The following is a 23,749-nucleotide window of genomic DNA, read 5'->3' as shown; positions in this document are numbered from 1 at the left end:
GTACAGTATATCTGTGTGTGAGCGCCTTTCCACCATGCAGCTACACCTTTAGGGCAAAGCTGAAATTAAGGACTAGCTCTGAGGTAGTAGAAAGAAAATCTGAATCGTTGTGTAGTTTTGCAAACATGAGGCAAAGATTGTCTTGAAGACTGGTGGTGGACTTTTATTGTTGTACACTTTGAAACGTGTCAGCTAAATCGCTAAACATGTACATTTTTTACATACACTCGCTCCCCCGCCTTCAACCCCTTCTGTTGTGCTTGGATTCAAAATAATTCATGTGTGTGGCGTCAGTTTACTCCTGTGAGCCCTGAAGACATGTCAACTTCAGGATGGATATCATGCGTTCACATGTGGCTTTTAATATTTAAGACACGTTAATGTGGTTTGACATAACAAGGCGGCGGTCATGGATAGCACAAAAACAAGGCGCGTTCAGAGCCCTTTGGCTATCGTGGTCCTGAGATGTTGACCGCAATTCAACTCAAGTCTGCCTGAATTACTGTCAACATCTCATGTTCTCTGCGATGTTTATAAATGAATAAATGTAGATGAATGATTTTTGTTTGATATTTGTTGGATGTGTACATACTACTACATACTTCATACAAGCAAAATCTGTTCCCATGTGGACATGGTGACATAGCCTCATCATTTCACAACAGGTTTTTTTTTTAAATATTGAATTCAGTCATGGACAGAAATATTGGCCTGCATAGACAGAAAACAGTGTCTTCTAACTGGGCTGCCTCTGCCTTTGTCTTCTGACCAGGTGAAGACGTGTCCATCAGCTTGTATGGAGCCTGCGAGGAACTCAACGTCCACCTCGAGCCTGACTCTGCCCTGCTGAGGAAGACCTACCTTTCTCTGTGCACCATACAGAGAGTGTCCCTCACCAACAGGAGTGATATCCCTCTTCGGTACTGTTGGACAACATGGCCCAGCCTGCAAGAGGAGGCCCTGAGCTTATTGAGGTATGTATATGTACAAGTAATTGGAGGAATGTGGGTCGTATAAGCTCCCCCCTTTACATGTATAGATGTAGCAAGTAAAACCTGGTGTTTTTTTTTTTCTTGACAACAACATGTGTTTCCAAAAATAGCTCAGGTGTCTATCACTTTCTTCTCTTTGTTCTCTCTGTTTTTGCCTTCCCTCCCTTCCTCTCCTCCTCTAGGGAGAGCTCTGCGCTCCAGCAGAAGGAGGAGGAGGACGAGGAAGAGAAAGAACGGTTGCTTTCTCTGTGTGAGTCTGACCCGACAGCAATCCATCGCCTCCCAGTGCTGTCCAAGACTCTGCAAGAACGCAGAAGCCGGGCTGTGCAGGACCACCGCCTGGCTGTCTCACACGGCTGCATAACTGTGGAACCAGCGGTGGGTCTGTGTGTCTGTGTTACATCTTCTCCCTCTTACCCAGAATCAAACTTCTTGCTATGTGCATGTATGCAATATATGTTGCGTTAGGGCTGTATAGACAGAAATGAGAATCTGTTGTGGATTCCTCTTAAAAAGACCAGATCTGTGATTAGATCCGTCACACAGAGTTCAGAGTCAGCTGTCTGGATCACATGTAAATCCAGCCTGACTCCTCAACGTCAAGAGGGACCTTCAGGTAGCCTGACCTGTTCTGACACTGCCTTCACTGTTTTTCTGCCAACGTCTCCTCCGCTCAGCTCAGCCAGAGGCCAGGGGGAGGGCGGAGAAAGAGAAAGGATGGGGGGAGAGAGAGCAAAAGTCTTTTGGCCAGACACAACACAAACTTTGAGGGGCATTGGAGAGAAATGATCAGCAGTCTACACACACGTATACCCATCCACACACACACATACACTCAGTCACACACAGGTATTTGTAGAGAGTGTGTGTCTAGAATTCAGGCAGATAAAAGAACCTATCAGCTTCCTCATTGTTTTCCACGTCTTGTCCATTCATGTAACAGAAATTCTCAATCTAGTTGTTCTGTATCATTTAAATAATAACTGTTTGTTTTTCGTCTTGTCTTTATGTCATCCATCATTTACTCAGGAGGGCGAAATATGGCCCAACATCACAACACAGTTTGTTATTGTCTTCAAGCCTGAGGAGGCCAAACTGTACCAAGAAACCGTATACTGTGATATCACAGGTCAGTACCTATGTAAAAAATACAACACTCTTTTAGGTTGCAAACACAAAAGCACAGAACTTTAGGGAGGACAACCACCACTTTGGTCCTGAAGACTAATAACATTACCAGCTTAGCCTGAGCTGCACTCAGTCTGTCTGATTTATTTTAATCCTGAAAGAGAGATTGCATCGAGTCACACAAGCTAGTCAGGATCTGACGAAATTACCGTGCAAGAGTCAGACAATTTAACTTCTGTGATTGAACATAAGCGTCCATGTGAGAACAACAGAAAATGTCACACGATCCCTTCTGTGTTATGTGCACGTGGTTGTATAAATATATTTTCATTTCTTTTTACATCATTGGTTTTGTTTACTGTCACGGAGGTGAGTTAGAAGTGCCATTGTCGCAACTTCCTCAGCACCACCCATCCACAACATCATTAGACAACATACCCGGCAAGTCAAGTACCAGATAGCTTCCACAATACTGGCTCAAATGTGTAAAGTACAAATGTTTTAATTAACACAAAGTATATCTTGTTTTCTCTCAGAGCCAGAGGATAACTCTTTTCTTTTGTTTGTTTGTTCAACAATTCCAAGCAGACTGTACACTTTCTGTTATAAATCAATAGCTTTGGCTCTCTCAAAAAAGATTCTCCTTCCCTCAGTGATTTGGTGCAGACAAAGGTTGGACAGACAAGTCTGGGTATTAAACCGTGTCAGTCTGTTTGTTTATTGTCAGAGGACAACTCTTCTCAACTATATCTCTTTTATGTTCCCCATCTCCTCCAGTGTACGATATGCACACTCAAACTTGCTGAACTTCTAAATCATCCTAAAAGCTTTAACCACTGGATGATTCAGCGCTACTTGATCTCATGTTCAGATTCGACAATGAGGCCTCAAAATTTTTATCTCCTCCCAGTCGTAGTAAAAGGTAGTTGGGCAATTTGCATGTGGCCATCGCATGTGTCTTCTGAGCCGGAGGCCAGATTTACATTAATTTCCCTGTTTTCTGAGGCAGGTGATGACCTGATCAGCTTAGGTCAATGACAGCCATTCTGGAGACTACTCTCCCCTGATTCCTCACTTTGCAAGAAGCTTTTGGGGGCTTACTAAGCAAAACTGAACTTTAATCCACAAGTTCATAGAGAGAAAGTAGAAAGACGCTGCTGCACAGCGAACTTTTAGCAAATATTTACACTCTGACTAACTTGTCTTTCCTTCCATTGTGAATCCTCAGCTCTCTGTCAACATGGTCCTCCATGAAATAAATCCACTTCTACTTTTTAGAACTTTAAATCAAGTACAAGCTGTTCAACCAGGGAAGATGCTTTTGAGTGTGAACAAGGATAAGAACTAGCATGCAGTGAACCACAGATGCTGCAACAACGTGCTGAAGGATTTTATACTGTTGTATGATCAGCGGCCTCAGCGCATCATCGAGCCACCCTTTAGGACCGCCCTGTTGTAATCTCTAACTCCACATTTCAGTAATATATCGACCAAAGTCTTGTCACATGTTTTCAACAACTATTTTCCGACATATTTAATGTATTCTGTGTTGCCTTTACACAGACTTACAAATCAGGCTTTTCTCTCTAAACATTCAAACTTTTCTATAGTTGTGTTGTTGCACATCCCAGTCTTGTTTTATTTCCTCCAGCCCTACACTTCACTTTCTTCGAGTTCTACTAGTTTTAAATTGTTTCCTCTGTCTGACTGTGTCTGTACTCAGGCCGTCAATCTCGGATACCTCTCACAATAAAGGGTGAGGGCGTGGGACCTAAAATCGAGCTCAGCTATAACCTGATGGACATGAAGAATGTGTTCATCGGTGAAAAAGACTGTTATGAGGTAAGAAAGGTTAGAACGCGTTACTAATGTGCACAGCTTATCATTCAAACTGTGTCTCTCATCACCATGTGAACTATACAGCCGGTAAAATATAAAGCAATCCAATTGCCATGCAGTAAATATGACAGTAGATATTTTGGGAAGCTTATAATGTCATAGTGTGTTGTACAAGTATCTGTTACACAGATTTTGCCAATATTTGTACACAAGAATAATATTCAGATTATATATAATAATTATATACATTTTATTTACATTATTTTAAGTAGGAACATCAATGGCTGCATTTGGTGTTTATATCAGCTTTGTCAAAGAGTTCAAAATAAAATGTGGCTTTGCAGAGCATCATAATGTCACAACACATACAGTAGATGCTGTATTTGACCTGATGGGGCTCATACAAGAAGATTTGTGTAATGAGTAATGATCCTTCTTTTTGTCCAGGTGCTGCTGTGCAACAGAGGGTTGATTGATGCCCCGTTTAAGCTGTCAACCCCCAACACCACTTTCGGACGCTGTTTCTCTCTAAGTCCTGAGGAAGGTCTCGTTCCCACTGGGGCTAGCCAGATTGTGGAAGTCACCTTCCATACTCGCATCTTGGGAACTTTCTCTGAGGACTTGCTGCTGACTGTCACAGGACAGCCTGAACCACTTACCTTGACCTTCAGGTGAAGTTAACGAGTGTAGCAAGCCAGATTTATCCAAGTAAAGCTCACAGAACGTATTTTTAGAATTGTTTAGCTTGTTTCTAAGGTTTCCTATGTTTTCTCTTCACTTCCAGGGGTTGTGTCATTGGTCCCACATTCGACTTTAATGTCTCAGACCTCAATTTTGGAGATGTAGGCTTTGGTGAGTTCTTATTGGCTATTTTATTATTATTACTTCACCCTCCCTTTATGTTCTCATTTGAGCTGTCTCTCTCTCTGTCTGTACAGGTTTCCCTAAAACATTGAGTTGTTCCCTCTTCAACTCCTCCTATGTGCCCATGACTTTCGCCCTGCGTGTCTTGGGAGACGGGTTGGGCTCTCCCAGTGTCACTTGGGAACAGTTGTCCAACGGGTCGAAGCACAACTGGCAAGTCAGTGCTGCTCGGGACCTTTATGCACGACCTGCAGAGTTCACCATCAGGCCTGCTACAGGCTCTGTGCGTTCCATGTCAGATATCACCATTAAGGTAACAGTGGAAACTTCTTTTTTGCTGGCACTTCATATAAAATAACATAACTCTTTTTTAAAGCAGACATTACAGTATAGCATACAGTACGTGTGTGTTATATGTACAGGTGACGCTGTGTGCCAATACAGTGAGGAGATACAGGTTGGCACTGGTGGTGGATGTTGAGGGTGTCGGAGAAGAAATCAGGACTCTGCCTATCAATGCCAGGTCAGACACACCTACTCACATAAACATGTACAAATATGCTCATATATCCACGGAAGTAGTTTTGCGGCATCTGGCAAGTTGCAAAATATAAAATACTTTAAATGTGTCCATTAAGACTATTGACGCTGTTTAATACTTAAAAATTACCAACCTAAGTCACCATTTGTCTGTCCTAGTAATAAGTGTTAGATATGAAAATATATTATGACATATGATGTGTCACAACCTGCCATAAAGCAGCAGATGTTTGTTTATTAGAAACTGTCGCCCTTTCTTTTAAAGTAAAGTGCCTTTTTTTCTGCTGCGTTTCCGGCTGTTGTTGTGAACGCGGTCCTTTGAACTTCCATGCAGGTGTCGACAAATCAGTAGAGTGTATGTTAAATATTCAGAGCCTTATTTGCATAATAATACATTTGAATGTCACCTGCACCATCACTCAGAATAGGGCAATGGTATCTGACTTCCTCCTGGGCAATCACCGTCTTTGTAAATTTATGAATCAGTTGTAATTAATAGACTGCAGGTTGGCATGATGCAAAGCAATTACTGCTGTGATTCATAAACAGGCCTCAGAACTGTTCGCCTCTACTCTGCCTCTATTTCTCTTTGCTAATAGGTGTGTTGTTCCCGACGTTATGGTGGAGTCTACAGTGTTGAATTTTGAGAGGTGTTTCCTCGACTACCCCTATGAACAGCAAGTGCGACTACACAACACCAGCCCCCTGCCTGCCTGCTACAGCGTGCTCTCCGAGGTTTAGTAGATCATTGCAATAGCCTAAATTTATATATTCCACAAATATATTTTAGTGTATACCGAATGTGGAAGGATACTTATGAAATAGTGAGATTCGCAAAACCTTTTTAAGGCCAACACTTGAATATTTAAGCAACATTTATGTGGTAGAAGTGGGTGACATGAACTGACTTAACTTAATTTAGCATGAGGAATGGAAACACAGCTCGTCTAGCTATAGGTTAACAACATGTGCCAACCAGCACACATAAAATTCACTAATTAGCTGTACTGAAGACACAGTGACATTCAAGGATGTCGACGTCAACTAATTAAAGTCAGAACGAGGACTGTGGATTTTGACCCTCATCACTGAAAGCACTTACGAAAGACGTTTTTTTCATGGGTAGTATGAACAGAAGGAATCATTACAACAAGAAAAGCAAGTAGAATGTAGAATTTAGATGCATATTTTGAGTCTCATTGCTGTCTCACCATTTTCAGGAAGATGAGGAGAGTCTGTCACTACAATGTGGCAGTTCCAAACCCAGAGGAGTGATTCCTCCTCACAGTTCAGAGGTGTTGCCCGTGTTTCTGGTCGCTAAGGCCATTGGAAGGCTGTATCAACCGCTACACATTGCTGTGATTGGCAGCGTCCAACCTCCCTTGGTCAGTGGAAGCCTGCATGTGTGTGTAAATAATAAGAATACTGTGCGCAAGTGGGTGTAATTGTGAGCTTTTTAGTCTGTAAATTCATGTTCACTAATCCACCTTTGTTCTGTTCTGTTCTGTTCTGTTCTGTTCCAGGAGGTGGTCTTGTCGTGTATTGGGCAGGGACCAATAATCCATATTCAGAGTTCACAGTTGGACTTTGGCAGAATCCAGGTTCTGACAGACAGTACTAGAGTCCTGCTCGTGTCAAACGAGTCACCTATTCCGGCCCACTTCACTGCTCGAATGGTACGAACACACACCACAAGCCTGCCTGTCTTCCCTGCTCCTCTGACTAATTAATTTTCAGGCTAATTCACTACGTAATTAATGAGTTAATACGTTCAATAATTGTTTCTCTTGGAATAATTAGTTGCCAGGTCAATTTTAGTCCCATCCCAGGAGAATAAGTGATTTTCCTCAGAGTGCGCACGCCTTACGCACCAGTCAGCTGGTGACATTTTGTCAATAGACATGACTGAAATAGATGGATGTGATCAGGGAAATTGATTCAGTGATGCTCCACGTCATCTGTTGTTTCTGCTGGATTTATCATTTTATGGGCAAAACGGTCATGCAGTGTTTGTGATACAATCACTGCAGTTTACCTGACATTTAAATTTGAATCTCTTACTCTTAAAATTACACATTTTAAGACGTTTACACTTGCGTCTTTCAGCACAAGCTAACACAGTCACATTGTCTCTGAAAGTGTTGCCCTTTTCAAGGTGTCATAAATAACATTAAATAATTATGTCCCGCTTATTTTTATTTACTGTGCTTACTCAGTGTAAATGAAACCCTCTCTCACTGTGCATCACCTTATCTGTGTTGCCTGATATCCACTGGGAACAAACTTGTGACTGAAACTGTGCCTCAGTACTTCTTAGGCTGCCACAGACACGAGCACGCACGCACACAAATTAAAACACACACACACAGGCAACCCCGGCGTAACCACAGTTGTGTGACCCTGTCCTCTCCTCTGAGGCAGAGTTGAGGGAAGGAGTTTCCCCCCCTGCGCTCTCAGGCATCAATCGATACAGATTCTCCTAGAATTTCATTACATCTCGCTCAATAGCCTGACAGAGAGCCACACAAATAGACCCGACGACTGAAGTCATCTAAGCGGCCATCAGTGAGAGATAAACTACGACTCCGTCCTCAGTCCAACGTAGATTTTTAGAAATGACTTTAAACTGTATTGAAGATATCTAGACCACCAGAGTGTGTAATGTTAGGAATAGTGTTGAAGCACTGCAGTTCAGACATGAATATACTTATGTTAACATAACTGACCTTTCTGCATAACAGTACATACTCTACATGATGTGGACATTAATATAATTTTCTACACTCTCTGTTAAAAAGGGATTGGTCTTTTTTTGACCAGCAACCAGAAACATGAGCAACATAAGATTCACTGTACAATATATTGATTTTGTTGTGCTGTATAACGTTTCACAGGAAACTCTCAATGCAGGATTTATGCTGGAAGTACTGTTGATAGCTCTACAGCACATTTGGGCTTGGACTCTAAGCCCTTCTGACTTGTGCTGCATTCAAAGGCAATCAATGTTAATCAAGCTGTGGGATGCGGCAGGTTTGATGTGATTATTGAGATTCCAGTCGTCTTGCTCTTCTCTCCGGGGAGTCAACCCCCTGCTCTTTCTCCTCTTCTGACTCCACCCACCCCTTTACCTTGATCACCCCAGTATTGATCCGCACCAAGTTCACTTTCCCCAGCTCCTTCCCCCGATCATAGAGACGCTGAGAAAGTGATCTATGACTCCAAAAGCCAGTCGCTGGTCAAGTGTTGCTTGTTGTGTTGTGAGGCATTTGTCTTTAGATGCTTCTGCTTCTTGAGGAATGTTCTGTAAGGATGTGTCTTTAAACAGAGATATCAAACAGAATCTTTATGTATGATTTGACCAATAATTTGCTGCAGTCTTCAGTAAAGCAAGGCAAACATCAGTGGCAGTATGTGAGGAAAGACATTCTTCTCCATTGATCAAATATCTACTGTGCTGTCCTTTAGGTGCCAAAAGCACCCAAGCTTCACTGCGTCTGTAAGAAGCTCATTCTCAAAATCCCAATTAAAAGTTTATGTTCCAGCCATTCATCAGCAGAGATGCTGTACAGAACATTGATTATGCTTGGTCAGATATATATACAGTACAGTGAGCACAGTGTTGAAGGACTGGAGATGAACATTAGATTTACATCTGTTTTCTCATTACATTGGACTTTATTCAAATAAATGCCACTGAACAATCTACAGACCGGGGAAACTAAATGAATATTGAGTTTGTCAGCAGTGCCTTTTTAATACTCGCATCAAGGAGAGCGTAGTGTACATTTCCAAACTATCCATGTGTTCAGGCTTTTGTGTGTTTTAAAACAGAGGATACATTCATCTTAGCTCCTGGTATACCAGTGTACACCTGTGTATCATACATTACCCACTATTGCAATCATAGTGGGGAGATATTTCATCTTATACCGTCTTATTTATCTTGTACTTATACCTATAGGATTTCATGCTGCATTGAAGTGTTGATGTGAGTATGCGGCTATATGATATACACCTCCAGGTCCATCCATAGCACAAACCACAATGGTGCGTGCATCACAGCTACACTGAAAAAAAAAGTCTGTAGATTTTACAGTGAAATACTGCCAAACCATGTAAAAGACGGCAAAATATACCATGAAGTATAAGTGTGTTTTACTGTATGCAGGAAAATACAGTCATATTTCAAAAGCTTTACTCGTCGTATTTAATTTTTAACACTGTAGAATTTGGTGCCATATTTTACAATCTTTTACTGTTTTCACCGTAAAATCTACAGACATTTTAAAATATGGAATAAAATGCTGACCTACTACATGAAATCAACAGTACTAACATTCTTTTACTGCATCAGTTAAGTAACTAGCTGCTATAAACCATTCCCATCCCACTCTACAGATTCAAAGGCAGGCATCACGTGGTAGCAAACACGTCAGATTCATGGCATAAAGGGACTCTGATCGTGTGTTTTTGTTTCCACAGAAATGCAGAAGAAAGTCCTTTTGGCGCGTTGAGCCCAGTGTGGGGGAGGTGCCACCAGAGAGCCAGCTGGAGCTCAGGGTAGTGGCACACCTGAAGGACACGCTTCCCTTCGTGGACAAACTGGAAGTATCCGTCCTGCACGGTCAAACACACACTGTCCCCCTGTTTGCCACAGGCACTGGCACCACGATTGTCAGTGACAGGCCTTTTGCTCCCAGCCTTGACCTTGGCACATACTTCAGGTAGAGTGAAAGAGGTCACACTTATTTTGACATAAAAATAATGTAAGTACACAGTATCACCTTGCTCTCTTCTGTTTAAGCCCTGGGACATGCCAGTACCACTTCAAGCTGACCAACCATGGCCTGAGAACTCACCTGATGTACTGGCAGAATGATAGCTTCCTGTCCTCCACAAAAACCCACAAGGGGAGAACCTTATCTGGTGGAACCATCCTGCCCCCCATCTCCACTCCCAGAAAGAAGGACATCCCAGGCTATGGGTCAGTGTCCTCCTCTGGAGAGAAGCCACCCGTGTTTAGCCTCAGCCCTTCTCGCGTGGAGCTTTTCCCAGGCTGCTCTGCTGACATGGTGCTGACAGGATCTTTAGACTGTCCCAAGGTGAGACAGTTTGCCTGCAGGACCACAAACACAGCCTACGCGTGTCCATTAGATTGGAGTTCATATGTTCTTGTCTTCCCAGGTTGTACGAGAGCGTCTGAAGTGCCGTGCCATTGTGGGTGACCAGAGGTCTTATGAGCACATTATGGCTGTAGATGTTACCTGTCGCTTTGAGGCGACTATGGTCAACATTTCCCCCAAGCAGCTGAACTTCTACATAAAAAAGGTTGGTCAAAAGATGATTATGTGGCAAGATGTGAATGAATTTTAGCAACTGTGTAAATGCTGCCCTTCAAACTTGTCTTTGTATTGTTGTATTAATCCAGGTCCCAGGAAAGAGTCTAATGCCCCTCTATGAGAAGCTCATCTTGACGAATGTGTCACCTCTGTCTCTGTCGATGGAGCTCCGTCTTGTAGAGCCGTTCTCTTTGTCTGAGGCTCCTGGAGCCAATAGCTCAGCTACCACTAAGGTATGCATCAATCGTTTTTGTTTATTTGGTTTGTCATTTAAAGTTCCAGGATGAAGAGACCTACCAACTTTGGTGTCATATCGACTATGAACTGAAACTGTATTGGTAATACAGTGTGGTTTGAGAATCACTAACTGAGGATCTTATAAATCTTTTAAAAAATAGTTGTTGAGTTGTATTAAATAACCTTCAGTTTCAGGGATATCACTTTCTGGTGTAATGTTTCAGCTGTGGCGTGTTCATATCTGGAAGACAGATTGTCACTTCACCCCCAAAACAGACAAAAAGAGCTTCTACAGTGTTAAATTATTGAAGCCTGTTGTAGCTTGTCCTAGCAAAGTGACAGCTGTCACATACAGGTAGTGGAGTAAAAGCTACATTTTACTCACTTTGAAATGTGGGTAACCACCGGCATAAAGAAAAAAGATTTGATTACAAAAAAAAAGATTACAATGAATTACAATAATTACAAAGGCGTTAAAAAACATGAAGTAATGATTTTTAATCTTACATTCTGCTGATTAGTTTACCTACAAAGTGTGTCATCCTAAATATTGCAGAGTCACTGTGATTTCTTCAGCATCATTTCCCCCCATTTCTTTCATGTACACTTTAGCATTTATACACAATAAACCAAGCAGTCAATACAGATAAACAACAGACACAACGACATCAAAGACAGCAACAAAACGTCCAGAATGACACATTATATGACAACACATAACACTGTGGGGGGTATACAATGCAGTGCCTGCATAGGTGGACTGACTGTATCACAATAAACTCACATAACACTGTTCAGTACTAGTCTGTACTATTTTTCCAATACACGATTCAAACATGTCAAAACTTGATTCCACTGTCTTATGTTATAACTGCTGAATGTCTTTTTCCAGTCCATGGTTATAGGTGACGGGAGGCAGGCTGAGTTGTGGGTATGCTTTAATCCAGCTTTCTGTCTGGATGGGATGTCACGAGTTATGGACGAGGTAATTTCTTTTGTAGAGTTTCTTACGTAATGCTTTTTCATCTGGGGTCATATTGTGTCCGTCTAAACACACCATAGCTTAGGAACAAGTGGCGTTAGGTGAAAAAAAATCAAATTTTTGTGCAATATCAACTATTTTTGGCCAATACATTTCCTTCCGTGACATTCTTTTTTCCCAGTTCCTTGAAGTCCACTACCAGGGACACCCAAAGCAAGACATGGTGGAGCTGCATGCTGAGGTCCACTTCCCCAACCTGCACTTCTCCTCCACCACAGTGGATTTTGGCTGTGTGCTCAACTACACAGAAACCCGTAGACAAATCTGGATCACCAACTGCTCCCCGCTGCCTGTGTCCTACTGCTGGGCTTTCCTGGAAACCATCAGGTATATCTACACTGTCCGCACACTTATATCATAACAGTTTACATTTATACTTGTGTTCACAGCACAGCCCGTACCTGATACACTACAAAGAGTAGTAAGTGGTTTAAAGTTGCATACTTCATAATTATCTACAGTATTAGTATAGCAGAGATGCAAAGCTACCCCTCAGCGTGGGTGTACGATACACTATGGAGTGTGGGTATCACCCTGCACTGCATTTCCGCCTGAAAGGACACTATAGGATACTGTAGGATTCTACAGCCTGAATAAGGTGCCATTAAAATAGCAGGAAAATGCTACACCATTGACTTTAGACTAGGTTTTTGTTGGCGCAACAGCTTTTTGCTGCCTCAAGACAGCAATGCGCCAACAAAGTCCCTGATCACAGCTCATTTGAACATTACCATGGACACACAGATGGGCTCTGGCATTGAAAATGACAACTGCGTCTGTCTGAAACTAGCAATGACTGCATAGTCAACTGCTTTGCAACGATGGGTGTAAGACGAAATGCTGCCTCTTGATTCCTGGGCTTTCTTTTTTTTATTATTGTTGTCCAAGAACAAATACTCAGAATTGTAGCATATTGAACAGATAGGAACAGAATGGGTCTCAGCCATATATTAAAACTGTCCACTGGGGTGAATTAGTACCACTGCGATACATTAACCCTCTGATTTGAGAGCCAAATCCATTATAAATCTTCTGGGGAAGGCAGACCTACTGATTGTGTATATTGTGCCATTCTTAAACTTTAGCTTTAGCTTCCCTCTCTTGAAATGGACTATGAATACGATACCAGTCTGTCTGTTCGTGGCCATGAACCAACGAACTGCTATAGCTCTACAAGATTTATCACCCTCTACTGTCTTTTTCCCTTCCGCCTCTTTCATCTATTGGTATTCTTCCTTTTTGTTCCCCTCCTTGTTCTCATCCTCAGGTTTTACATTGCCTATTTATCTTTTTTTTTCTCTTTTTCTTCCCCCCTCCTCTTCCCCTGCATCTTCTGCTCTCTACCAAATCCTTATCAACCTTTCCTTCTCTTTTTTTTCACCTTTTCAGTCTGACCTCTCTTAACAATCTGTCTAATAGGCCGTCCTGCTAATTAAATGGAGACCTCACTCTGTGCGCACACACTCTCTCTAAAATCTCTCACGAAACCTGCACTATCTAGTCATGTTCAGCTAATTACATCCCTATCAGTAATTACACTGCAGCCCTTAGAGAGGTGAATTTCAATAGAGCCAACTCTTTTCTATCCATTTATCAGACTGATAGAGTACAATACATTTAAATACTGTAACTAATCTGTATTTCAGACTCTGTCTCAGTCAGAAGTAAACGGAGAGCTTTTTATTTCATTTTCAAATGCACTATAGCTACTTGTGAGTATGATGAACTGGACAACTGGAGTAACTGATTGATAATAACTTATAACTTCAGGTTCAGAGAGGATGTTGAATTGAAGCCTATGTGTAGCCTATTGCAATCTAAGCTGACAAGGACTGAGATGGATTAGGGTTAGTGTATATCAGCCGACCAAAGGCAGTGTAGGACGCAGTGTTGTAATAGTATCGGCCACTTTTTTGGAGGTCTTGATCTTGACTTGGTCTCAGCTCTGGTAGGACAGGTCATGCCTTCACCATAGTACAATTTGTAATTTAGTGAGCCGCTCCCTGTAGATTAAAAGGGTTCAGGTACCAGCACACACTATAATACAATAATGAAAATAGACATACCCATAAATCTTACATACTGGACCTTTGAACAGCACATGAATAAATGTAAATAGTTACTTTTACACCACTGGGAATGAAGAATATACTCTCTCTTGCACTAACAAAATGAGTCTTTGAAAAAAGATGTTAAAAACGACTTTAACTAACTGGAAATGGTCAGAGACAATCAAGCATGATATTTGTGCCGTCATTTGTCTGTCAGTGTCATTTTTTTCAGTATCAAACCCTCTCGTGTTTGATCCCTGTCGCTTATTTGTTCCTGGCAGCCCGCTGGAAGTGAGATGTTTTTAGTTCAGTAGATTTTGATGTCCAGATTTGAGTGAGACCGAAGACAGTCCAACACAGTCACGCCCAGAGTGTTCATGAGGGGAAAGAATAGATGGACGAGAGGGAGACAGATGTGAGAATGTCAGAGTAGGCTATTTCTGTTTTGAGCTGAGCTCTTGCAGTGTCATCATCTGCTGTCTCACCATCTGTTTCTCCATCCGCACCAGTGGGTTTTAAACTCTTTCTTAAAAAAGCTTCGTTTTTTTTATTTTTTTATTATCTTTTGTTTTTTCAGCACAGAGGGGGGAGGGGTTAACGTCTGATCCACCAAAAAGTTCAACACCCACCTTCAAGGACAATGACCTAGAGTATTTGTTCACCATCACATCACACAATGCTGCGCGTACTAATTTGTGATCTTCCCAAGGCCAGACATCAGGCCAGCGTGTCCCTTAAAAAAGACTGACCATACAACAGTGCCCCCTGCTGGTTGCATCACTACCGTTCACTTACTAGAAGCTGACCCACCAATACTAAAGTATTCTTGGACACTCAGAGGTGAATGCTGCCTTACACACCCTAAAGCTCTCTCTCCCACACACACACACACATACACAAACACACACTAATGCAGCCAGTGTTTGGTGATTTAATGTAGAACTTGTCCTGCCCAGCTTTGAGATGCCTTCACTCACTAAATCTCTTTCATTCTCTTCCATGTTTATTCAGCACTTCACTGCAATCTATCCTGACCTGTTTCCTGCTGCTTGCCTATTAAAATTCCTCTTAATTATAGAACACTCTGTTTAATTAACTTGATGGATGCACCCAGTCTGATCCCACAGGGAAGGAGAGAGTAGAACAGAGAGAGAAAACGAGTGTCAGAGTTCTTTAGGGTGTGTGCTAAAGATTTCCTTTTCCACTGTGGTATTACAATATGTGTTAATGATATGTTGGATGTGCAACTGATGCCCATATAATCAGCTGTTACATTTTATGTGCTATCTTGCCACCTTATGGACATCTTGAGGTTTCAGTTGTCTGATTACATGAAGCTGACAGTTTAGATTTATTTTTATTCTTATCGTTACAGGATTTCATGTAACCATTTCATTATTCCTTTTACCGTCATAGAGACACAGAGAAGCCGGAGGCAGAGGAGGAGCAGAGAAATCGTGAAAATGAGACTGAAGAAGGGTGGAGATCGTCTCGCACAGCCTCTCCTGCATCTTCAGTTTCTCTCCGACCGAGGCCTGGCCCAGAGGAAGACAGCAGCACCTCACATGTAAACAAACCAGGGCTTCCCTTAGATTTCCATGTTTTCAGGGTCATTCCCCGTCTCTATACCACAGCGCTGTTACTATAGAGGTAGACACGCATAGACAAGAAAAAACACATACATTGTAAAAAAAATCAACATTATTGTCCAGACAAACAAAGACATTTAATATATATTAAGTCATTAAGTCAGCCAAAAAAGCTTAAAATATATTGTTGCTCTCTTGCTAAGAGTTTGATGAGAAGATGAATATCTGTCCGTTAAATATGAAGCTAGATCCAGGAGGTGGCTAGAAGCAGCTGTCCTACCTCTGAATATTACTTATCAACATATCTTATTTTGTTCTGTACAAAACAAGTTGCTGTTTTACAGTGATGTTGTATCATGGTGGAGCACTGGTGACCTCCTGGAGTGTCTTCTGGTTGCATGGCTACCTCAAAGTGACATGAAGGGCTCCAGGAAGTGACTGCACCTGGCCATAAAATAGCCTGGCACACTGTCCCCTGTAAAAAACGCAGCTTGTTGGTTGAATACTCAAGTCAAGATATGAGAGTGGTTCTTGACCTTCTCATCTGTTAACTCCTGACAAGGGAGCGAATAAGTGCAACATGCCGAAATGTTAAACATGTTACTTTAATGGGAGATTCACAGCAGCATATTAGAAGCATCAGTAAAAGAAGAATTAAACTTATAAATTACTGGTTCCCTTTTTGTGTCTGTAGGTGTTTGACATCTTACCTCATCACGGTCATCTACCACCTGGGGAGAAGCAACAGGTCACACTTTGTTTCTTCGGCCACGAAAATGTCAGCAGAGAAGCGGTGGCACAGTGCCGTGTAGAGGAGGGCCCTACATACAACATCAAACTCAGAGGAGAAGCATCTGTCATCAGCTACAGCCTTGACTCTACACATGTCGACTTTGGTCTGCAGGTACGTACATACAGGACTCTTTTACTCATGTGCATCACTAAAGCTAGAGGAAGGACCACGACTCGAGTTGCTCACAAAGGTTACTCACATAAGAGAAAAACTTTTCTTTTCCACGTTTAAAGATACTGCTGGTCCCACTGGTGTGTGTTCATTTCCTCGTTGTTGTGGTGCTTATAGTGTTCTTGATCTTCCTTTGCCATCTGTTTGCCCATCCATGTGTGACACATGGTATCTCAAACAAAACTAATTAGATTTTTACAAAACTTGGGGCAATGACGCATTCTGCCATTTTCAAAATGACACTGACAGGCCCCGGGGACTGTGACAGATTTGTTTGTGATGTTTGTGGATGATGACATGTTTGCTGCTTTTTGTTTGCCCATTCCACTTTTATTTATTAACACTGAGTCTATGCTGAGGGACAAATAAGCACTTGTACGTCATATATAATATAAAGACGTAATATCTACTGTTCAGAGTGGTGTTGAAACTTTTTTTTACACACTAGACTGATGAGAGAACTCACATTAACTTTGAATGTTAGAGTCTTTTGCACTCCCACCCCCTCTTTAAGTATGCAAGACATCCAAACCAGTTATCATTGATATTCAAAACAAGGACATATTGATTTTTATTTAGTTGAAATGAGTGATTCAGCAGAACGTGTCTCTGACCTTCCTGTCTGTTCAGCACTATCCTTTCTCACTCTCACTTTCGGTGCTCTCTGTTGTTGTTTTATTAAATTATCCGTATTAGTTATGATATATGTCCTGAAATAAACCTCCTTTAAGTGACCTACTCTGAACAGTTCAATTTTTGTAACACTTCCCTGGTTTGTCTTTACAGTACCGACCTAGCTCCATGAAAATAACCGACAGTGACAGTCTAAAAACCAGTGTTGCCTCTTTTCTCTCAATATCTCTATTTTTCCTTCCAGCTGTTTGATCATGTAGCGGAAGCAGAGGTGATTCTTAGGAACACTGGAAGGTTGGGCTTCAAATTCAGCATCATAGATCCTCAAAGAGAAGAAAAGGCAGATGAGGAGGAAGGAGAACAGAGGAAGGTCCTGGAAGACGCCGAGCAGCAGCCATATGTACAGCAGCAAGATGAGAATGGACTGGAGGTCACACCTGGCCGGCCCAGAGTCGTCCCCGCCGCGGTGAGTTCATCTTGGGACTATTTCAGACGTGGGAGGGTCATCGATTATGTAAAAGATATTTTTTACCAGTTTGTGTGTGTGTGTGTGTGTGTTAGGGTTACATTGATGCTGGTGAGGAGAAATGTCTGTGTGTGCTCTACCTCCCGGGCGTCCCTGAGGCGTTTAAGAAGCGTCTTCAGCTGCAGGTGGCTTACCTGGAACCACAGGACATCACTCTGACCGGAGAGGGAGTGTTCCCAAGAATCATCCTGAACTTGCCACAAAACCTGTGTACGCATAGACATGCACTCATACACACAGACATGCTCATATTTATATATAACATTTACAGTGCAACATAGCAGTTTGTTACGTATTATAATTATCATCCTTTTAGCCAAAATCACAAACAGTATCTGCAACCGACTAACAGCTATATTGATTATTGATTCTGTTTGCCCAAATGCAATTATGGTGTCACTGAAAAGAAGTGTTCTCTGTGCACAGGAACAGAGAATTTAAAACTTAGTCAAAGTGAGTAAACAGAAAAAGTGCTTACAGTGTAATGTAATAGTTTATTGATCCCCATAAGGAAATTGTGAGAATGGTGTAAACTACAAAACCGAGCTAATCTGTGTTTTGCTCTTTTGCCTTGCAGCACACTTCAGTGTTGTTGTTGAATTATAAGCACTGAGTCCTTAGCTTACGGCTGATGACAGGTCTCGCTAATGATCACGTCTCTGTGGTAACAAATGTACGACTCTTTATTTGTGACTCGGCTGTGATTCCCTCACAGCGGAGGAGTGCTACAGTGACGTGGTGCAGCAGGCCCGGACAGCTGTGGAGGCAGATAGAGTCAGATGGGAGCTTACGAATGGAATTACCACCGGTGGAGGAGCAGCAACAGAAGTCGGCTGCACACTCACCGTCAGTGAATTAAATGAACGTCATTATTGTTATGTAACGAAAACCTCGCATATTCCAACATTTTTAAGGATTAAGGAAAAAAAATCATCTAAAATTCTGATTTGTAAGCATATTCTGTTATAAATATTGAGTTTTTTACTAAATATTGTGGTCGTGTAGGTCACTAGTAAGCATACTGTGTGCAGTGCATGTGAAGTAAAGGAAGATGAAGTGACTCAAAGGGATGAAAACTAATTTAACATAACAGTAAATAACATATATATGTTTATGCTTATCGTGTTCATGTAAATGTAATAAGAAATTATGTATCCTGTCAGCATTCTGCATATAGCTTACATATATTTTGGTAAGGCAGTGCCTCTACATCTGTGCTGTAAGTCACCAGCCTGTTCTGCAGGGCTTTCCCTGCTTCTTATCTGTGTATTGATTTTTCAGGGCGAGGACAAGAACCATTGAATTACAATGGAAATAGCTATTTTCTGCTCATCCCCTCCATATTTACTCACAGGTTTTTGTGTTTCCCCAGCAACATCCTTGACGAAATGCATTTTCATAGCAGATAATGAAAGACTGTGTTCCCAGAGGCAATCTGCAGTACCTGTGCAAAACCTGGCACTTTATCCACAAACACCCCCACACATCAGAGACTTTCTATTTGTTGTTGTTGTTATTATAGAAATAAGGGGAGAGGGTGACACACCGATCAAGAAAAAGTTTCTTACAATGTGCCCAGTGAGTGATAATTCAGGACGTCTGTAATTATGATTTGTATAGTAAGAGATCTATAATGGTGTCACAGATACAGAAGCTTCCCTGATATGTTGTAAGATATCATTACATTCAGTTACATCTTGTCAAATCAGCCATATTTATATTAATTACAGACTTACCTTAAAGTAAACAACCGAGGAGGGATCTCTCCTCTAGGTTAAAGTAAAGTTAAACTCGACAAGTGAAAATTTCAGGAAAACCCTGAGGGGAGTTATGACGAGACAGATTTGGGGAAACCTTCAACTGCCACTCTGACTAGTGTAAGACATCACACCTCGTGATGTTCACATCCTTACTGCACCAGTGGTTGATGATCTGGTGCGTGGACAATTTATCATCATTAAAGCACATTGCTGTCTGCGACGTGAACTGGCAAGCTCTGCTTTAATCAACCATCATCCATCCTAATCCTTAAATCAGTTAGATCTGAAAATATAATTTTCTTAATCTTAAAATGAGTTTTGATTATTAATATTGTTTCTACCTTCGAACCCGCTCCTTTCCTCTCTCTTGCCTGCTGCCTCTAGTCTGAAGAACTGCTTCACATGGAGATTGAGAGAATGCTGGTCAAAGAGAACGCTCTCGCTGTGACCAGTGGCCTGCTGGACCTCAGAGACTCGCAAGGTTCCTCCAGAAAATGGCACAAACTTACCAAGTATGTTCAAACACAGCGCACACACACACACACACACTTTGGCTGAACAGATGGTTCACTCACTGGACGGGAGTGAGAACTGTGTTGTGGAATTCAAAGAGTTTGGGTTTGTGAATTATATCTGGCTGAGTATGTTTTTGTTCCAGGGTACTTAACACATGTCATTGGCTGTTTTCACTCATATCATATTGTGATAACTCCCACAAATGCATACTGCAAATTATGTAAAATAATCAAGCTGATTATAAAGACGAAGAATTGTGTTCCACAGAAATAAAAAGAAAATGTGAACCCAAAAATGTAATAAATAATAATTAGTCTAATCCGTGTCTCCACCTCTGCTTCTTTGGACTCCTCCCAGGTTTGTGCTTCCGGAGTATGTTTTGGATTTTGGTTCCATCATTCCAGGCAAAGTCCTCAGTCACACCGTAAATGTCACAAACACAGGGTCTGTGCCTGTGTCCTTCCATGCCAACTGCAAGAATTTAATTGGCACAGGTATGCAATACATCATCATCCTGTGGCGTTTTCATTTCTTTATCTGTGTTCCTTTACTGTCATGTGATAGCTCACTGCAGCACAAGTATGCACAGAGGTCAACTATACTGTACAAGGTTCCAGGATCCAGCTTTAAATGTAACATATATGACAGTGGTATTGATCTTCTCTTCTAACTCTCAGCAATATTTATTTATTTTTATTCTGCTGCTAAAACCTAGATTGAGTCCTGTGTGTGAATAAGTGAATCACTTTATATCTGAAAGTGGTAGGAGAGGAAAGATAATTTGATGCCATGAAATGTTGTTTATTGTCTTCATAAAGCGAAAAATCGGTTTGAGTGTGTCGTGTTGCTTCTTCGAAGGTTTCAGTGCAGAATTTGAAAGAGTGAAAAACCTTCCCTGCGGTGAGACACAGACTTTCACGGTTAAGTTCGATCCCCAAGGAGCCAATATGGGAGACATAAGTGTCGTCATGACGATACAGGTATACATAGACAGACACACACACACACACACAAACATCTCTTCCTTGTTGTTGAGGAGCATTGTGACCTTGTTTCTAAGAGGAGAGATCTAATGCCAATATGTGCAGCTCAATACAAACTAGGGTTACAGCTGTTTCATGTTATATTGTGGTATGAATATTGACGTTAACATACTAATAATAGTACAGTACTGCATGCTAGAATGGACGGTTATAAATACTGTTACAACCCGACTAAAAACAATCATCTATGTAACTTTGCCTCCAGTGACGGCAAACTGTCAGAACTATGAGAGCTACTTCATAAAACTTCATTAAAAAGACTGATGAAAGCATTTTCTTCAGTGGATGTTGTTTTCTCTTGTTCACAGGTCACTGGTGGTCCAGTGGTCCAGGTGAGGCTGTGTGCGGTGCTGACGGTTCCGGCCGTCACTGTCTCCACGGATACACTGGAATTTGACAACGTGCAGTGTGGCATGTGTCAGGTAATGTAAAGCATGATAACAAAGGCTCCTTGTTGTGTCGTATGATTTAATAGAAATGTACTTTTAATGCTCATTTTTATTTACTTTTTGTTATCAACATGCCAAAGGAATGTGAAAGTAGGTGGAAGCACAAAGCTGTGTAACACATGAGGGGCACTAATGAGAGACCAGTATGCCACCTCACTGTGGCGCTCTCTTGTGGTCAGATCAGGTTATATCGGTCTTTTCCAAAGTCTTACTAAGCTGATATGCTAAGTGCCTAAACCTGGTTGCGGTTGCACATCTTTTAAGACGTCAAATCACGAAGCTAAAATGGTGCTTGCTCTAAACCTTGTGTTACGCAATCTTTCCCAACAGATGAGGACAATACAGCTGGTAAATCACGAATCTGTGCCCTGCTACTGGAGCATAGCTGAGGAGGTGAAGCCTTTCAAAAAGGTACAACACTTGTCACTGTCTATGAAAAAAAACATTATCTTTAGATTTAGGAAACCAAAAGAGAAAAATACAAACTTCATTAGTGTGATATCTGTCTCTGGTCTTGGTTTCATTCAGGTAGATAAGTTCCTGCCTCTCTACGAGCGTAAAAAGGTCTTGCAGGAGCGGCGACCACCTCCAGTGGTGTTTGAGATGATTCCCAGCTCTGGCCTGCTGTTGCCTGGTGAACGAGTCAATGTCCAAATAAAATTCAGTCCTGCTGAGGAGGTAAAAGGAATTGATCTCAGGGTTTGGCACAGTGCGTAGTAGAGCAGCATTGCATTACATGGGTTACTTCTTGTATGAAATGTTTGAATGAAACAGTGGTTACAAAATAAAGGACAGTGACTTATTATACATGTATTTGCAGCATGCTTACAGCAGGCAGCTAGTGGTCAGTGTGGCTGACAGCACCCAGCAGGTGTTCCTTACAGCCCAGGGGCAGGGCGAGGAGCCACAACTCGATTTCTGCCCCCCTGTGCTGGAGCTGGGGCCTTGCCTGCCTGTCAGCACTGAGATTGAAGCCAAGGTCGTCGTCAGGAACCCTTGCTCTTTCCCCATTGAGTTCTACTCCCTGGAGTTGGACACACAGTATCTCGAGGAAGAAAAGGTAGCTATTAGCTAGGTATGATTGTGAAAGGATAAGAAAGAGAGAGGATACATATACGTACATAGATCAACATTTGATTTTCTTCTATCTGGTTTCTTTCTCCCTCCCCTGTCTTTTCCCATGGCTTCATGCCATGTAGATCCTGCGTCTGATGCAGGGTTATGATGAGAACAACAGATTATTGCTGCCTCCCAGGGTCCCCGGTGAAAGTCTCCCCCAAGAACTGCTCGACTACTACACGGAGCATTGCTCCCAGCTGAAAAATGATGGTAGTAGCTTCAGGCAAACTAAAAAGCACCAAAATCATATACAGTACCTGTAGCTGGCTGTATGCTGTATCGGTGCATACCTGTTTTAATCTAATCTACATGTGTGCAGCAGAGCTGAAGGAAGACTTGGATGAAAAAGAAAATGGGACAGATGAAGAAAAGAGGACAAATGAAAGCGAGGAAGAAATGCACACTACAAGCGTGAAACCAGCTGAACAACGTCAGTAAAACCACTATTATTTTTAGTTATATGATTATATGTGACGAACAAATTGAATCGAGGATAACTTTATTGTCCCAGAAGAGAAGTTTGAATTAATGGCTTCCTCTCTGTCTTTTGTACATTCAGTCGTTTCAGAAATGACCAAAGAGGGCAGCAGTGAAAGGCTGGGGCAGCTAGAGATGACCCCCGTCTCCAGAGCAATCGCACGGCACATGTGTATCGATCTGTCACCTGAAGGCCTGGCCGCACGCAACCGCAGAGGCATCGCTATCATTATATATGGAGCCCCACTGATAGGTGAAGCATTAAATAAAGTTTTTAGGCTAAAAAACATCACCACACCAATCACCATACTCAGTTAGTGTGTCCTCTTTTTCCAGATAAGGGCAGCACAGCGGCTGCTCTGGCGCGTCACTACAGCGGGGCGTGCCTGAGTGTCGATGCTGTGGTTACAGATGTGCTGATGAACGGCACTTCACCTGTTAGCCTGACTGCAAGGCAAATCTTTGACTCTGCTGCTGCGCAGTACGCTGAGAGGATAGCTGGTAAACATGACATGTTGTGCATTTATGTTTGTGGAGGACAGCTTTGTGTTTGTAACGGAGCATGATACATCTCCTGTAGTTGGACAGGATACTGCAGAGCAGCATAGTGTTTCGGTTTAAAGTGATGAATGAAGGTAAAA

At 41.9% G+C, this 23,749-nt stretch overlaps 1 protein-coding gene across 4 annotated transcripts in view; it reads left to right on the top strand.

Moving 5' to 3' along the window:
- hydin (HYDIN axonemal central pair apparatus protein) overlaps nucleotides 1-23,749 on the top strand; it is a 56,026-nt gene that overhangs the window by 11,462 nt on the left and 20,815 nt on the right. For 3 of the 4 annotated variants that reach the window (XM_027273045.1, XM_019276140.2, XM_027273046.1), the window contains 33 exons: nucleotides 773-974; nucleotides 1,175-1,370; nucleotides 2,022-2,121; nucleotides 3,844-3,962; nucleotides 4,407-4,630; nucleotides 4,744-4,811; nucleotides 4,898-5,136; nucleotides 5,246-5,346; nucleotides 5,963-6,098; nucleotides 6,584-6,748; nucleotides 6,887-7,039; nucleotides 9,846-10,087; nucleotides 10,168-10,465; nucleotides 10,548-10,691; nucleotides 10,792-10,935; nucleotides 11,832-11,924; nucleotides 12,103-12,308; nucleotides 15,449-15,599; nucleotides 16,316-16,525; nucleotides 17,463-17,684; nucleotides 17,780-17,954; nucleotides 18,460-18,590; nucleotides 19,889-20,016; nucleotides 20,378-20,514; nucleotides 20,879-21,000; nucleotides 21,372-21,485; nucleotides 21,843-21,923; nucleotides 22,041-22,190; nucleotides 22,333-22,572; nucleotides 22,712-22,841; nucleotides 22,951-23,061; nucleotides 23,191-23,361; nucleotides 23,445-23,609. In XM_027273045.1, coding sequence (XP_027128846.1) covers nucleotides 773-974; nucleotides 1,175-1,370; nucleotides 2,022-2,121; nucleotides 3,844-3,962; nucleotides 4,407-4,630; nucleotides 4,744-4,811; nucleotides 4,898-5,136; nucleotides 5,246-5,346; nucleotides 5,963-6,098; nucleotides 6,584-6,748; nucleotides 6,887-7,039; nucleotides 9,846-10,087; nucleotides 10,168-10,465; nucleotides 10,548-10,691; nucleotides 10,792-10,935; nucleotides 11,832-11,924; nucleotides 12,103-12,308; nucleotides 15,449-15,599; nucleotides 16,316-16,525; nucleotides 17,463-17,684; nucleotides 17,780-17,954; nucleotides 18,460-18,590; nucleotides 19,889-20,016; nucleotides 20,378-20,514; nucleotides 20,879-21,000; nucleotides 21,372-21,485; nucleotides 21,843-21,923; nucleotides 22,041-22,190; nucleotides 22,333-22,572; nucleotides 22,712-22,841; nucleotides 22,951-23,061; nucleotides 23,191-23,361; nucleotides 23,445-23,609 — 5,268 coding nt within the window. The remainder of the gene's footprint in view (nucleotides 1-772; nucleotides 975-1,174; nucleotides 1,371-2,021; nucleotides 2,122-3,843; nucleotides 3,963-4,406; nucleotides 4,631-4,743; nucleotides 4,812-4,897; nucleotides 5,137-5,245; nucleotides 5,347-5,962; nucleotides 6,099-6,583; nucleotides 6,749-6,886; nucleotides 7,040-9,845; nucleotides 10,088-10,167; nucleotides 10,466-10,547; nucleotides 10,692-10,791; nucleotides 10,936-11,831; nucleotides 11,925-12,102; nucleotides 12,309-15,448; nucleotides 15,600-16,315; nucleotides 16,526-17,462; nucleotides 17,685-17,779; nucleotides 17,955-18,459; nucleotides 18,591-19,888; nucleotides 20,017-20,377; nucleotides 20,515-20,878; nucleotides 21,001-21,371; nucleotides 21,486-21,842; nucleotides 21,924-22,040; nucleotides 22,191-22,332; nucleotides 22,573-22,711; nucleotides 22,842-22,950; nucleotides 23,062-23,190; nucleotides 23,362-23,444; nucleotides 23,610-23,749) is intronic. The other variant, XM_027273044.1, reaches the window with a different exon arrangement.

Source organism: Larimichthys crocea, chromosome XXI (genome assembly GCF_000972845.2).
Source record: "Larimichthys crocea isolate SSNF chromosome XXI, L_crocea_2.0, whole genome shotgun sequence".
NCBI lineage: Eukaryota > Metazoa > Chordata > Actinopteri > Sciaenidae > Larimichthys > Larimichthys crocea.
The sequence above is the reverse complement of the archived record's forward strand: the minus strand, read 5'-3'. Positions and strand labels throughout refer to the sequence as shown.